This window comes from Salvelinus fontinalis, unplaced genomic scaffold (assembly GCF_029448725.1).
Source record: "Salvelinus fontinalis isolate EN_2023a unplaced genomic scaffold, ASM2944872v1 scaffold_0004, whole genome shotgun sequence".
Classification (NCBI taxonomy): Eukaryota; Metazoa; Chordata; class Actinopteri; order Salmoniformes; family Salmonidae; genus Salvelinus; species Salvelinus fontinalis.
In genome coordinates, this window is record NW_026600213.1 from 719484 (window position 1) to 735000 (window position 15517).

General features: G+C 40.9%; 2 protein-coding genes across 2 annotated transcripts in view; one reads left to right on the forward strand and one right to left on the reverse strand.

Annotated features, from left to right (window-relative positions):
• LOC129841951 (NLR family CARD domain-containing protein 3-like) overlaps positions 1–15517 on the forward strand; it is a 268945-nt gene that overhangs the window by 50239 nt on the left and 203189 nt on the right. The window lies entirely within an intron of this gene.
• Positions 1236–3827, reverse strand: LOC129841933 (stonustoxin subunit beta-like). The gene is made up of 2 exons (XM_055910305.1): positions 2835–3827; positions 1236–2371 (listed from the first exon to the last, which is right to left on the reverse strand). The coding sequence occupies exons 1-2, from the start codon at positions 2911–2913 to the stop codon at positions 1842–1844; spliced, it is 609 nt and encodes a 202-aa protein (XP_055766280.1). The 5' UTR covers positions 2914–3827; the 3' UTR covers positions 1236–1841.

A 15517-nucleotide genomic window follows, 5' to 3' on the forward strand; every position in this document is an offset into this window, starting at 1 on the left:
CAGAGAGAGAGCGGAGAGCAGAGAGAGCAGAGAGAGAGCAGAGAGAGAGAAAGCAGAAAGCAGGCTGAGAAAGCAAAGAGAGAGTAGAGAGAGCAGAGAGTGAGAGAGCAGAGAGGGCAGAGCAGAGAGCGGAGAGCAGAGAGAGCAGAGAGAGAGCAGAGAGAGAGAGAGCAGAGAGAAGGCTGAGAGAGCAGATAGAGAGCGGAGAGCAGAGAGAGCAGAGAGAGAGCAGAGAGAGAGAGAGAAAGCAGAAAGCAGGCTGAGAAAGCAAAGAGAGAGTAGAGAGAGCAGAGAGTGAGAGAGCAGAGAGGGCAGAGCAGAGAGCGGAGAGCAGAGAGAGCAGAGAGAGAGCAGAGAGAGAGAGAGCAGAGAGAAGGCTGAGAGAGCAGAGAGAGAGCGGAGAGCAGAGAGAGCAGAGAGAGAGCAGAGAGAGAGAGCAGAAAGCAGGCTGAGAAAGCAAAGAGAGAGTAGAGAGAGCAGAGAGTGAGAAAGCAAAGAGAGAGCAGAGAGAGCAGAGAGTGAGAAAGCAAAGAGAGAGCAGAGAGTGAGAGAGCAGAGAGAGCAGAGGGAGAGAGAGAGAGAGCAGAGAGTTCAGAGAGAGAGAGCAGAGTGAGAGAGAGAGAACAGCGAGGGCAGAGAGAGCAGACGGAAACTTATGTTGCTATAGTGTCTGTTGCTATAGTGACCCTGCATTACAACACTCTGTTGCTATAGTGATCCTGCATTACAACACTCTGTTGCTATAGTGACCCTGCATCACAACACTCTGTTGCTATAGTGACCCTGCATTACAACCCTCTGTTGCTATAGTGACCCTGCATTACAACACTCTGTTGCTATAGTGACCCTGCATCACAACACTCTGTTGCTATAGTAACCCTGCATTACAACACTCTGTTACTATAGTAACCCTGCATCACAACACTTTGTTGCTATAGTGACCCTGCATTACAACACTCTGTTGCTATAGTGACCCTGCATCACAACACTCTGTTGCTATAGTAACCCTGCATTACAACACTCTGTTGCTATAGTGACCCTGCATCACAACACTCTGTTGCTATAGTGACCCTGCATCACAACACTCTGTTGTACAATTTGTTTAATTCAATTCCACATATTTAATTGTTTGTATTTCATTTCATGTTTGTTTCATGTTTCAACCAGTCGCAGGTTAACGTCAACCTGACAGAGGAAACGTAACATCAATAACCAAACTGTTTTCACAATTAACATGCTTTTCTTGTTTCAAGAATGTTTTATTATGAAAAGTACAATATATCCTTGTATACTTGTACAACTATGGAGCGTATGTCCATATATAATTATACAATTTGTTATTCAACATAAAAGACAACAAATGATCACATTGGAATTATATATTATATTATAGGAAGACACGCCTGTGTGTGTGTGTGTCCTGTGTGTGTGTGTGTGTCCTGTGTGTGTGTGTGTGTGTGTGTGTCCCGTGTGTCCACTGTGTGTGTGTGTGTGTGTTTGTGTGTCCAGTGTGTGTGTGTGTGTCCTGTGTGTGTGTGTGTCCCGTGTGTCCACTGTGTGTGTGTGTTTGTCCAGTGTGTGTGTGTGTCCTGTGTGTCCAGTGTGTGTGTGGATGTGTGTGTGTCCTGTGTGTCCAGTGTGTGTGTGGGTGTGTGTGTTTGTCCAGTGTGTGTGTGTGTGTGTGTCTGTCCAGTGTGTGTCAAGTGTGTGTGTGTGTCCAGTGTGTGTGTGTGTGTCCAGTGTGAGTGTGTGTCCAGTGTGTGTGTGTGTGTGTGTGTGTGTGTGTGTGTGTGTGTGTGTGTGTGTGTGTGTGTGTGTGTGTGTGTGTGTGTGTCAGGTTATTATTTCAGGGACACTGAGTCGCAGACATAATGAACCCTAAACCCTGGATAGAGGGGCTCAGTGAATGTGGAGGTGAATGTGAACAGGTGGGTCAGTGTGTCAGAGGAGGCTCTATAGAAGGACAGAGTGCCGGCTGGCCAGTCCAGATAGACTCCTACTCTGTGGGGGCTGGAGGGGCGGACGTCTATGGTAGTGGAGATATTATTGTGACAGGCAGTGTAACTGTTGTCAGAGCAGGCCAGACTCCAGGACTTGTCATTGTGTCCAAGCCTACAGTCATTAACCCATCCACTCCTGCTGATTCCTTTATATGTCACTCCTATATCAACCCCTCTCCCACTACACTCTACCTCCCAGTAACAGCGTCCAGTCAGACCTTCTCTACACAGCACCTGTCCCCAGTCCTCAAATCTCTCTGGGTGATCAGGATACGGCTGCTCCTCTGTCCTACATGTCACCTTTCTGTTCTCCTCAGACAGAGAGAGGTGTCTGTCTACTGTGTTTAGGTCCAGTGTGAGATCACAGACATCTGATGGATGAAACCAGACACAATATTAGAAATCATCATCATTCACATTAGAATGTTAACTCTCTTTTCACTAATTCATTTAATGTAGATGTTTCTAGGTATCAAAAGGAGAAGTGAAGGTAACTTGAGACTTGTTGAATGATCACATGTTATACTGTATGGTAATATAAAACACACTTATTCCCATTAATTACACACACACACACACACACACACACACACACACACACACACACACACACACACACACACACACACACACACACACACACACACACACACACACACACACACACAGTCGAAGCAACTCTTTGTAAACTTTGGTGTCCCTGATTTCTGCTTCTGTAGAACTACAGCTGATATTTAATATGACCAAGTAAGTAATGATGGTGGTCTTTGACTTTGACTTAACTTGAATTAAGACTTATTCTTAGTCATATTCTTCCCAGCAGTCAACACTCACATTTTCTAAGCCCAGGTTTCATTCTGTTCTCTCCACCATGTTCCACACTGTAGCGGTAAGCAGAAGAACAGACAGTCATTGAGTGATACACCTGAACTCACACACACACACACACACACACACACACACACACACACACACACACACACACACACACACACACACACACACACACACACACACACACACACACACACACACACACACACACACACACACACACAACCACACACACACACAGCCACACACACAACCACACACACAACCTCACACACAACCGCACACACACACACACACACACACGTAACAGTAGTAACTTTAAACCGTCCCCTCGCCCCGACCCGGGCGCGAACCAGGGACCCTCTGCACACATCAACAACGGTTGCCCACGAAGCACGGTCGTTACCCATCGCTCCACAAAAGCCGCGGCCCTTGCAAAGCAAGGGGCAACACTACTTAAGTCTCAGAGCAAGTGACGTAACTGATTGAAATGCTACTAGCGCGTACACACACACACATTGAAATGCTACACACACACACACACACACACACACACACACACACACACACACACACACACACACACACACACACACACACACACACACACACACACACACACACACACACACACACACACACACACACACACACACACACACACACACACACACACACACAGCATATAACTTCAAGCAAGTGTGTGTGTGTGTGTGTGTGTGTGAGTTCATGTGTTCTTCTGCTTACACACGCTTCTTCACACACACACTGGAGACACACACACACACACACACGGTCAGCAAATAACTAAGAATGGTTGTCTGTGTGTGTGTGTGTGTCTCGTGTGTGTTTCCAGTGTGTGCGTGAAGAACACATGAACTCACACACACACACACACACATACTGGACACACACACACACACACAGTCAGCATATAATTTTGTACAAGTGGTGGTTAGAATGTTTGTCTTAACCAGCCTGATAAGTCAAACGTGTCTAATATGAACATGGACATAAACCCTCTACATACTTGAGTTTCTCCAGTCTGCAGTGTGGATCCTCCAGTCCAGCAGAGAGCAGTCTGACTCCTGAGTCTCCTGGGTGATTGTAGCTCAGGTCCAGCTCTCTCAGGTGTGAGGGGTTTGACCTCAGAGCTGAGACCAGAGAAGCACAGCCTTCCTCTGTGACTAGACAGCCTGACAGCCTGCAAAGAGTCAAATCATATTAAAATCACACTGATATTCTTTGGTGGTGAAAATAGTGGTAGTATATTTTTTCAACATATTCAGATATATCTGTGTCCTGAAACCTGCCATATCTATTCAGAAACGGATGTTTCATTATTAGAAAATGACAAATTATCAAAGTATTGCTTGTAGAGAGAAACATGTATAGTACAAATATTTGAGTAGACTGACCAGACCAGTTTAAAAAGCAGCATCAGTCAAAAGAAAGACAGTGAGGTATCAGATTTAGATGGTATTGAGTATACAGTCCACACCATATCTATAATGACAGTGAGGTATCAGATTTAGATTGTATTGAGTATACAGTCCACACCATATCTATAATGACAGTGAGGTATCAGATTTAGATTGTATTGAGTAAACAGTCCACACCATATCTATAATGACAGTGAGGTATCAGATTTAGATTGTATTGAGTATACAGTCCACACCATATCTATAATGACAGTGAGGTATTAGATTTAGATTGTATTGAGTAAACAGTCCACACCATATCTATAATGACAGTGAGGTATCAGATTTAGATTGTATTGAGTATACAGTCCACACCATATCTATAATGACAGTGAGGTATCAGATTTAGATTGTATTGAGTAAACAGTCCACACCATATCTATAATGACAGTGAGGTATCAGATTTAGATTGTATTGAGTATATAGTCCACACCATATCTATAATGACAGTGAAGCTAACATTTTAAATGTGGCTCTCAATAACAGAGGGGTTATGATCTTTGTGCCTCTGTAACCTTCTCATTCACCATTATTCTCTATTCATTCATGATTATTCCTATTCATGGTATCATCCACATGAATGTAGAAGTGTTCAGAAACATTTTCTATTCTTACTGACAATACAAGTGAAGTGACTCCAAAATGACAGGACATTATTCACCATTCAGTTTCTATTAGGAAAAACATCATCCAAAACACAACCAAGACAAACTGCAAATGAATTCAACAAGTTAGTAGAATCACAAGCTTGATGTAATCACTGCAGGCATGGAATATGGGACCAAATACTAAACTTATGACTACTTTAATACAATATAAGTAATTGGTCCAAATAGTGAAGACTTCTTCAAATGGGAGAACTAGATACATGAAGTGCTGTAATTTATAAACTGTAAAATATAAGTATGAATACCTTTAAGTAAAAGGTGAAACTTAAAACCCTAAGTTGAGGTGACATTAATGTATTCATAGTTTGTTTTGGATGTGTTTTGGGTTGTGTTTTGTCCAATAGTAACTGAATGGTGGATGATGACTGGAGAAATGTTCTTTATAAGTGAGTAGATAACATGTTTCTAAACACTACTAAATTAATCCTGATGATGCCATGATTAAGAAAAATCATGAATGAAACATGAATCACAATGAGTGAGAATGTTACAGAGGCTACAATAAAACATACTAACCTCTCACCATTACCAAAAACAGAGGCTACAACAAAACATGCTAACCTCTCACCATTACCAATAACAGAGACTACAACAAAACATGCTAACCTCTCACCATTACCAATAACAGAGACTACAACAAAACATGCTAACCTCTCACCATTACCAATAACAGAGGCTACAACAAAGCATGCTAACCTCTCACCATTACCAATAACAGAGACTACAACAAAACATGCTAACCTCTGACCATTACCAATAACAGAGGCTACAACAAAGCATGCTAACCTCTCACCATTAACCTCAAATAAAAGGTGACATTATGTACTGTCACCTAATATGAAACATTATGTCTCAAATCCAAAATGCTGGAGCATAGCACCAAATGTAAAACTGTAAGCTTCACTGTCCAAACACATATGGTGTGGACTATGTGTGACTGGTAAACACATGTGGATCTGGTGAACAGTTATCACTTGTTGACCAACTACAGGAATACTGACCTCAGAGTCTCCAGTTTACAGTGGGGATTCCCCAGTCCAGCAGAGAGCAGCTTCACTCCTGAATCCTTCAGGTCATTGTTACTCAGGTCCAGCTCTCTCAGGTGTGAGGGGTTTGACCTCAGAGCTGAGACCAGAGAAGCACAGCCTTCCTCTGTGACTCCACAGCCTGACAGCCTGACAAAGAGATCATCATGACTTCACAAACACACTGTTCATTTAACACCAGTAGTGTAGAAGGACAATGGCAGATGCATTTGGTTTATTCTCTCAAACAACATATAGATTCATCTTCTGTCTTCTAGAACTGTATGGTCATATTGTTATACTAATGTGAAAATCAATGCATTTATTCAACATGTTTTTCAATATAACATTATATACATATTGTAATACATATTTTTCTCTAAACTGGATAATACTTCCTGATGATTAGTTCTTATATGTCATTTTATTTACTCACAGAACAGCTCTGGAGGCTTTGACCACTGGCATCAGCCTCAGAAGACCTTCCTCTGATCTGGAGTATTTCTTCAGGTCAAACACATCCAGCTCCTTTTCTGAAGTCAGCAACACAAAGACCAGAGCTGACCACTGTGCAGGTGACAGGTTGGGTTTTGAGAGACTTCCTGATCTCAGGTATCTTTGGATCTCCTCCACTAGAGAATGGTCATTCAGTTCATTCAGACAGTGGAACAGATTTATGCACCTCTCTGGAGAGGGATTCTCCCTGATCTTCTCCTTGATGTACTTGACTGTTTCTTCATGGCTCTGTGAGCTGCTTCTTGTCTTTGTCATTAGACCTCGTAAGTGCTTCTGATTGGACTCCAGTGAGAGGCCCAGAAGGAAGCGGAGGAAAAGGTCCAGGTTTCCCGTCTCACTTTGTAAGGCTTTATCCACAGCACTCTTGTAGACAGTAACTTCAGGCTTGTCTTTTGTTTGCAGTTTGTCCATTAGATTCTCATTGTTGTTGATGAATGAGAGGAACACATATACAGCAGCCAGAAACTCCTGAATGCTCAGATGAACAAAGCAGTACACCTTGTCCTGGTACAGCCCACATTCCTCTTTAAAGAGCTGTGTGCACAATCCTGAGTACACTGAGGCTTCATTGACATCAATGCCAGCCTCTTTCAGGTCTTCTTCATAGAATATCAGATTGCCCTTCACAAGCTGTTGAAAAGCCAGTTTTCCCAGTGACAGAATGCTCTCTTTATTCCAGTGTGGACCTGTCTCTTCTTTCCCAAGATACTTTTCATTATTCTGTTGGGTATGAAACACCACAAGGTGTGTGTACATCTCAGTCAGAGTCTTGGGCATCTCTTCTCTCTTATGTTTCAGCATGTGTTCAAGGACTGTTGCAGAAATCCAACAGAAGACTGGAATGTGGCACATGATGTGGAGGCTCCTTGATGTCTTTATGTGTGAGATGATTCTGCTGGCCAGGTCCTCATCACTGAATCTCTTCCTGAAGTACTCCTCCTTCTGTGGGTCATTGAACCCTCGTACCTCTGTCACCTGGTCAACACACCCTGAAGGGATCTTATTGGCTGCTGCAGGTCGGGTAGTTATCCAGAGGAGAGCAGAGGGAAGTAGATTTCCCTTGATGAGATTTGTCAGCAGAACATCCACTGAGGTTGACTCTGTGACGTCACAACAGATCTTGTTCTTCTTGAAGTCTAGGGGCAGTCGGCACTCATCCAGACCATCAAAGATGAACAGAACTTTGTACTTGTCGTAGTTGGAGATTCTTGATTGTTTGGTTTCCATTGAGAAGTGATTAAGAAGTTCAATGAAAGTGTGTTTGTCCCCTTTCATCAAATTCAGCTCCCGGAAAGGGAATGAAAATACAAATTGGACATCCTGATTTGCTTTTCCTTCAGCCCAGTCCAGAATGAACTTCTGCACAGAGACTGTTTTTCCAATGCCAGCGACTCCCTTTGTCAGCACAGTTCTGATAGGTTTGTCTTGTCCAGTTAAGGGTGTGAAGATGTCGTTACATTTGACTGCAGTCTCTGGTCTTGCTTGTTTCCTGGTTGTTGTCTCAATCTGTCTCAGCTCATGTTCATTATTGACCTCTCCTGTTCCACCCTCTGTGATGTAGAGCTCTGTGTAGATCTTATTGAGAAGTGTTGGGTTTCCTTGTTTAGCGATCCCCTCAAATACACATTGAAACTTCTTCTTTAGATTAGATTTGAGTTCACGTTGGCAAATCACAGCAAGCTCATCTGAATGAAGAAATAACACAGAGGATATTAATATTATGTCTGTTTTAATTCCTACAGTATTGTAGGACTGTTATAAAGTTTTAAATTATAATCATTTATTCTCTTAACTGACTGTATAAATGTGTAAATGTTTTCATAATGCATTACAGACTGGTGTGACTGATTACATTATTATTGGTATTATTGATGGTATTATTAATGTTGTCTCTCTCTCTAAATTAATCACCACAACACATCCCTGCTGCTACTTGATGAGGTCACTAGGTGTTGTGTTAAGGCTGCTACAATATCATTGAGTTACACAGCTACTTTATCTGTACTTTAGCTACAGCTTTTAAATGTTATAAAACATCATTCAACATGAGGCAGACAGATCTTACATTTCTCCAGTGTGTCAGCAAGCTCCTTCTGGTTCATTTTCCTCAGGACGTGCAGTGTGATCTTCAGAGCCCCCTCTCTGGCACTGCTCTCCTGCTTCTCATCTTTAGCATCCACCACTTCCTTATCCTGCTTCTGACTCTCAAAGCCTTCTGGGAGTTCTGGACTAAGAATCCTCTTGAACATCTTCAGCTCGTTCTTCACAAATGTCATAATTTTCTCTTCAAGCAACTGAAATAAATCAAGTAAATAAATTAAGCAAGAGAATAAATGTTTCTCATTAACACATTAATGAATGATTGACAGATCAACTTTGCTTGAGGTAAACAAAAACAAATGTACATAACAGGACCACATACACTGAATATGGAGGCCAGGTCTGTTTGATGACTCTGGGAAGACTGACCACTGAGAATCTGTGACTCTGATCTCTCCTGTTGGTTTCTGTGGACAAAACATGAGATTACATCTCCTCATCCAGGGAGTGCACACACACACACACACACACACACACACACACACACACACACACACACACACACACACACACACACACACACACACACACACACACACACACACACACACACACACACACACACACACACACACACACACACACACACACACACACACACACGGATTGAATGTTGTGTTTATTTAATATTGTTTTAGGACTATGGAAATGGACAAAAGTGCAAATTGAAAAAAGGATTAGCCTACGGATTATGAAAACAACAATAAGAAATGGGAAAATGGGAGAGTAGAAATGACTAGAGACAGTGTTGTTTAACTCACTGACCATGACCCATGAGTTATTCTTACCTTTGTTCAGTAGAAAAGTCTCCCTCTCTAAACATCATAGGATGACCCATAGACTGGCCACTCTTCATGGACACACAGCTGGGTACAGGGGAGGCTGGTCTCTCCTGCTTGATTGGTCTTCAACACAACAGAGACAAACATTACATCTCTCATCTACTCTGAGCTCAGATGGGGAAACATACGAAGAGTTTCATTCCAAAACGCTATAAATCAAATCAAATGTTATTTGTCACATACAGATGGTTAGCAAATGTTAGTAAATTAGCTTTTATTGTTTAAAGCATTTCTGAAAGAGATTGGTGTGTTTTTCCACTATCTAATCATGGCATGGGATTGTTCAATAACAGACATGTATTTGTTTAAAAATCACTTGATGTTTTCATTTCAGAGAGACAAATAATCATGTTTTTTCCCCGCGAAATGCTATATATTTGCCTCACTCTCAAATGTGACCGACCGTAATAATGAGACTATAAGGAGTACCAGTACTGAGTCAATGTGCAGGGTACCAGGTAGTTGAGGTAATAATGAGACTATAAGGAGTACCAGTACTGAGTCAATGTGCAGGGTACCAGGTAGTTGAGGTAATAATGAGACTATAAGGAGTACCAGTACTGAGTCAATGTGCAGGGGTACCAGGTAGTTGAGGTAATAATGAGACTATAAGGAGTACCAGTACTGAGTCAATGTGCAGGGTACCAGGTAGTTGAGGTAATAATGAGACTATAAGGAGTACCAGTACTGAGTCAATGTGCAGGGTACCAGGTAGTTGAGGTAATAATGAGACTATAAGGAGTACCAGTACTGAGTCAATTTGCAGGGGTACCAGGTAGTTGAGGTAATAATGAGACTATAAGGAGTACCAGTACTGAGTCAATGTGCAGGGTACCAGGTAGTTGAGGTAATAATGAGACTATAAGGAGTACCAGTACTGAGTCAATGTGCAGGGTACGAGGTAGTTGAGGTAATAATGAGACTATAAGGAGTACCAGTACAGAGTCAATGTGCAGGGGTTTCAGGTAGTTGAGGTAATAATGAGACTATAAGGAGTACCAGTACTGAGTCAATGTGCAGGGTACCAGGTAGTTGAGGTAATAATGAGACTATAAGGAGTACCAGTACTGAGTCAATGTGCAGGGTACCAGGTAGTTGAGGTAATAATGAGACTATAAGGAGTACCAGTACTGAGTCAATGTGCAGGGTACCAGGTAGTTGAGGTAATAATGAGGCTATAAGGAGTACCAGTACTGAGTCAATGTGCAGGGGTACCAGGTAGTTGAGGTAATAATGAGACTATAAGGAGTACCAGTACAGAGTCAATGTGCAGGGGTTTCAGGTAGTTGAGGTAATAATGAGACTATAAGGAGTACCAGTACTGAGTCAATGTGCTGGGTACCAGGTAGTTGAGGTAATACTGAGACTATAAGGAGTACCAGTACTGAGTCAATGTGCAGGGGTACCAGGTAGTTGAGGTAATAATGAGACTATAAGGAGTACCAGTACTGAGTCAATGTGCAGGGTACCAGGTAGTTGAGGTAATAATGAGACTATAAGGAGTACCAGTACTGAGTCAATGTGCAGGGGTACCAGGTAGTTGGGGTAATAATGAGACTATAAGGAGTACCAGTACTGAGTCAATGTGCAGGGGTACCAGGTAGTTGAGGTAATAATGAGACTATAAGGAGTACCAGTACTGAGTCAATGTGCAGGGTACCAGGTAGTTGAGGTAATAATGAGACTATAAGGAGTACCAGTACTGAGTCAATTTGCAGGGGTACCAGGTAGTTGAGGTAATAATGAGACTATAAGGAGTACCAGTACTGAGTCAATGTGCAGGGTACCAGGTAGTTGAGGTAATAATGAGACTATAAGGAGTACCAGTACTGAGTCAATGTGCAGGGTACGAGGTAGTTGAGGTAATAATGAGACTATAAGGAGTACCAGTACAGAGTCAATGTGCAGGGGTTTCAGGTAGTTGAGGTAATAATGAGACTATAAGGAGTACCAGTACTGAGTCAATGTGCAGGGTACCAGGTAGTTGAGGTAATAATGAGACTATAAGGAGTACCAGTACTGAGTCAATGTGCAGGGTACCAGGTAGTTGAGGTAATAATGAGACTATAAGGAGTACCAGTACTGAGTCAATGTGCAGGGTACCAGGTAGTTGAGGTAATAATGAGGCTATAAGGAGTACCAGCACTGAGTCAATGTGCAGGGGTACCAGGTAGTTGAGGTAATAATGAGACTATAAGGAGTACCAGTACTGAGTCAATGTGCAGGGTACCAGGTAGTTGAGGTAATAATGAGACTATAAGGAGTACCAGTACTGAGTCAATGTGCAGGATTACCAGGTAGTTGAGGTAATAACGAGACTATAAGGAGTACCAGTACTGAGTCAATGTGCTGGGTACCAGGTAGTTGAGGTAATACTGAGACTATAAGGAGTACCAGTACTGAGTCAATGTGCAGGGGTACCAGGTAGTTGAGGTAATAATGAGACTATAAGGAGTACCAGTACTGAGTCAATGTGCAGGGTACCAGGTAGTTGAGGTAATAATGAGACTATAAGGAGTACCAGTACTGAGTCAATGTGCAGGGGTACCAGGTAGTTGGGGTAATAATGAGACTATAAGGAGTACCAGTACTGAGTCAATGTGCAGGGGTACCAGGTAGTTGAGGTAATAATGAGACTATAAGGAGTACCAGTACTGAGTCAATGTGCAGGGGTACCAGGTAGTTGAGGTAATAATGAGACTATAAGGAGTACCAGTACTGAGTCAATGTGCAGGGTACCAGGTAGTTGAGGTAATAATGAGACTATAAGGAGTACCAGTACTGAGTCAATATGCAGGGGTACCAGGTAGTTGAGGTAATAATGAGGCTATAAGGAGTACCAGTACTGAGTCAATGTGCAGGGTACCAGGTAGTTGAGGTAATATTGAGGCTATAAGGAGTACCAGTACTGAGTCAATGTGCAGGGGTACCAGGTAGTTGAGGTAATAATGAGACTATAAGGAGTACCAGTACTGAGTCAATGTGCAGGGTACCAGGTAGTTGAGGTAATAATGAGACTATAAGGAGAACCAGTACTGAGTCAATGTGCAGGGGTACCAGGTAGTTGAGGTAATTGAGGTAATATGTACATGTAGGTAGGGGTAAAAGTGATTAGGCAATCAGGATAGAGATTACATTTCCTCATCCAGGGAGTGCACACACACACACACACACACACAGCCACACACACACACACACAAGCACACACACACACACACACACACACACACACACACACACACACACACACACACACACAGGGAGGGAATGTTGTGTTTGTTTAATATTATTTTAGGACTATGAAAATGGACAAAATATTTACCTTATTGATTATGAAAACAACAAAATAAATGGGAAAATGGGACAGGAGAAATGACTAGAGACAGTGTTGTTTAACTCACTGACCATGACCCATGAGTTTTTCTTACCTTTGTTCAGTAGAAAAGTCTCCCTCTCTAAAGTGTAGAGGTTGATTCATAGACTTGTCACTCTTCATGGACACACAGCTGGGTACAGGGGAGGCTGGTCTCTCCTGCTTGATTGGACTTCAATACAACAGAGACAAACATTACATTTCTCACAGACAGGGATTTGTTTAAAATCTATCACTTGATGGTTTCATTTCAGAGAGACATCAATCATGTTTTTTTGCAAAATGCTATATATCTGACTCACTCTAAAATGTGACCGATCGGCTCAATTTGGTAATTAACTAAATAAACGAAATGTATGGTGTTTTTGGTTTTTGTCAGTTTAATTGTTTGTTATGCTATAAGTGGTTATTTTATGGTTGTAAGTGATACAATTATCTAGAAGATTGTATATTTAGAACTCTGAGTAATTACTACTTTAGTAAGGAATTACACATTATTCAGTACTACTGCAGTTGTTACATCATTCCAATAGATGGCAGCATAAGACCACAAATGACATTTCAGTAGATTAGTTTAGTTTTCTCCCTGGATACACCACCACTCCCTCACAGGAAAACTCCTGTGTGCTTCTTTCTGTCCCTTTACACACTGCTAACGCAAGAGGACTGAAAACGCATTTAACAGATTACTGTGAAGTAATATAATGATGATTCATGTTTATTATTACCTGTTTTTATCTGAAAGCGAAGGGCATGTTGAGGTACATTTACTAACCGGGAGGGTTGCATTATGTAATTTATTGGTGGGCTGGAAGACGCACTCTTGTCTTTTCTAATCCGAGGATGTTTACTATATCAGATATTAAGATGTTTTATAATGAATGTATACTGAGGTTGAGGTTCTGACTAGTGATTATTTACCAAGTGTTCAATACCTGCTATTGAGGCGCCCTGAAAATAATATTCAAAAGATTGGTCCTTGGACACAGAGGGGTTAAACACTAAAGTTACCATCCATCTAGTGAAGAGAGGAGAACCGGACAGAGGTAGATATTAGATGACTTTTTATTATGCATGTATACTAAAGTTGAGGTTCTGACTAATGATTATTTACCCAGGGTTCAATACCTGCTATAATCACTATATTTTTGCTCTCCCAAAAGCAACACAGCCCTAATACGAGATATATAGCTAACTAAAGTAATGTGACCATTTTAGAAAATCATGGGACATACAGTCTATGGTTTCATGCTATTTTATGTCAATCATATTGCTGCTTCTAGCCTATAACTGATGCTTCATGGTCTTATGCTTCCATCTATCGGAAATATTTAGCAATTAAAAGTTATTAATTCACGTACAGACATTGGTGAGGCAGCTGAAAAATAAAGTGTATTTTTCTCATTAATTCCTTAGATCTCAAACCTGCCCCATCTATCCTACGCCAATTGCTGGACTTTCATATAGATGTTACCAGGTCACACAGTTCAAACCACATTTGAAAAACATGTCTTGTTTATCAAGTGTTCTTCCTTGCAATAATAAATATAATAAAATAACAAAACAATAAAAGCAAAATGCTTAGACAGGTTTTAATTAACAAAATAATCAAAATGCTATTTAGTACTAAAATAGTTTCTAGAAGTCTTCTATGCTACCCTACCCTGGAATTAGGGTTAAGGGTTAAGGCTAAAATAGGTTATGCGTAGGGTTAGAGTTTCTGTACAGCACTTTTTGACATCTGCTGATGTAAAAAGGGCTTTATAAATACATTTGATTGATTGATCCCAGTCTTGGTTGCTGTTTGGGGTTTTAGGCTGGGTTTCTGTACAGCACTTTTTGATATCTGCTGATGTAAAAAGGGCTTTATAAATACATTTGATTGATTGTTTGGTTTAGGGGTTTTAAGGCAAAAAATCAGTATGGGTTTATAGCTCTCTTGCTCCTCCCTGTGGCCTTCTGTGGGTACTACACAACTAATTCACGACACCTGTTAGGCTCATAATCTGAGGTAGCAACTGTGTCAGATCTACAAATCAATGAGCTAGACCTGTCCGTTTGGTTTGTAACTCAGTGAACCTGCGCAATATTCGCTCAATTCACTGCCTACGAATGAAGATTTAGATGCATATCAATTTACCCAGCAGCCATTTAGAAATGAGATGTCGTAAAAAAGTAAATCATCTTATTTCAAAAATGTATTCTGGCTGTTTAAATCGGCCACATCTTGAAAAAGAGGACAGTAATAATAGTAATAATAATTTAATAAAGATAAACCCATCTAAAATCTATTAACTGATAATCTGAGAACAGTAATATTGAAGGACAGTAATAATAGTAATAATAATGTAATAAAGATATACCCATCTAAAATCTATTAACTGATAATCTGAGAACAGTAATATTGAAGGACAGTAATAATAGTAATAATAATTTAATAAAGATAAACCCATCTAAAATCTATTAACTGATAATCTGAGAACAGTAATATTGAAGGACAGTAATAATAGTAATAATAATTTAATAAAGATATACCCATCTAAAATCTATTAACTGATAATCTGAGAACAGTAATATTGAAGGACAGTAATAATAGTAATAATAATGTAATAAAGATATACCCATCTAAAATCTATTAACTGATAATCTGAGAACAGTAATATTGAAGGACAGTAATA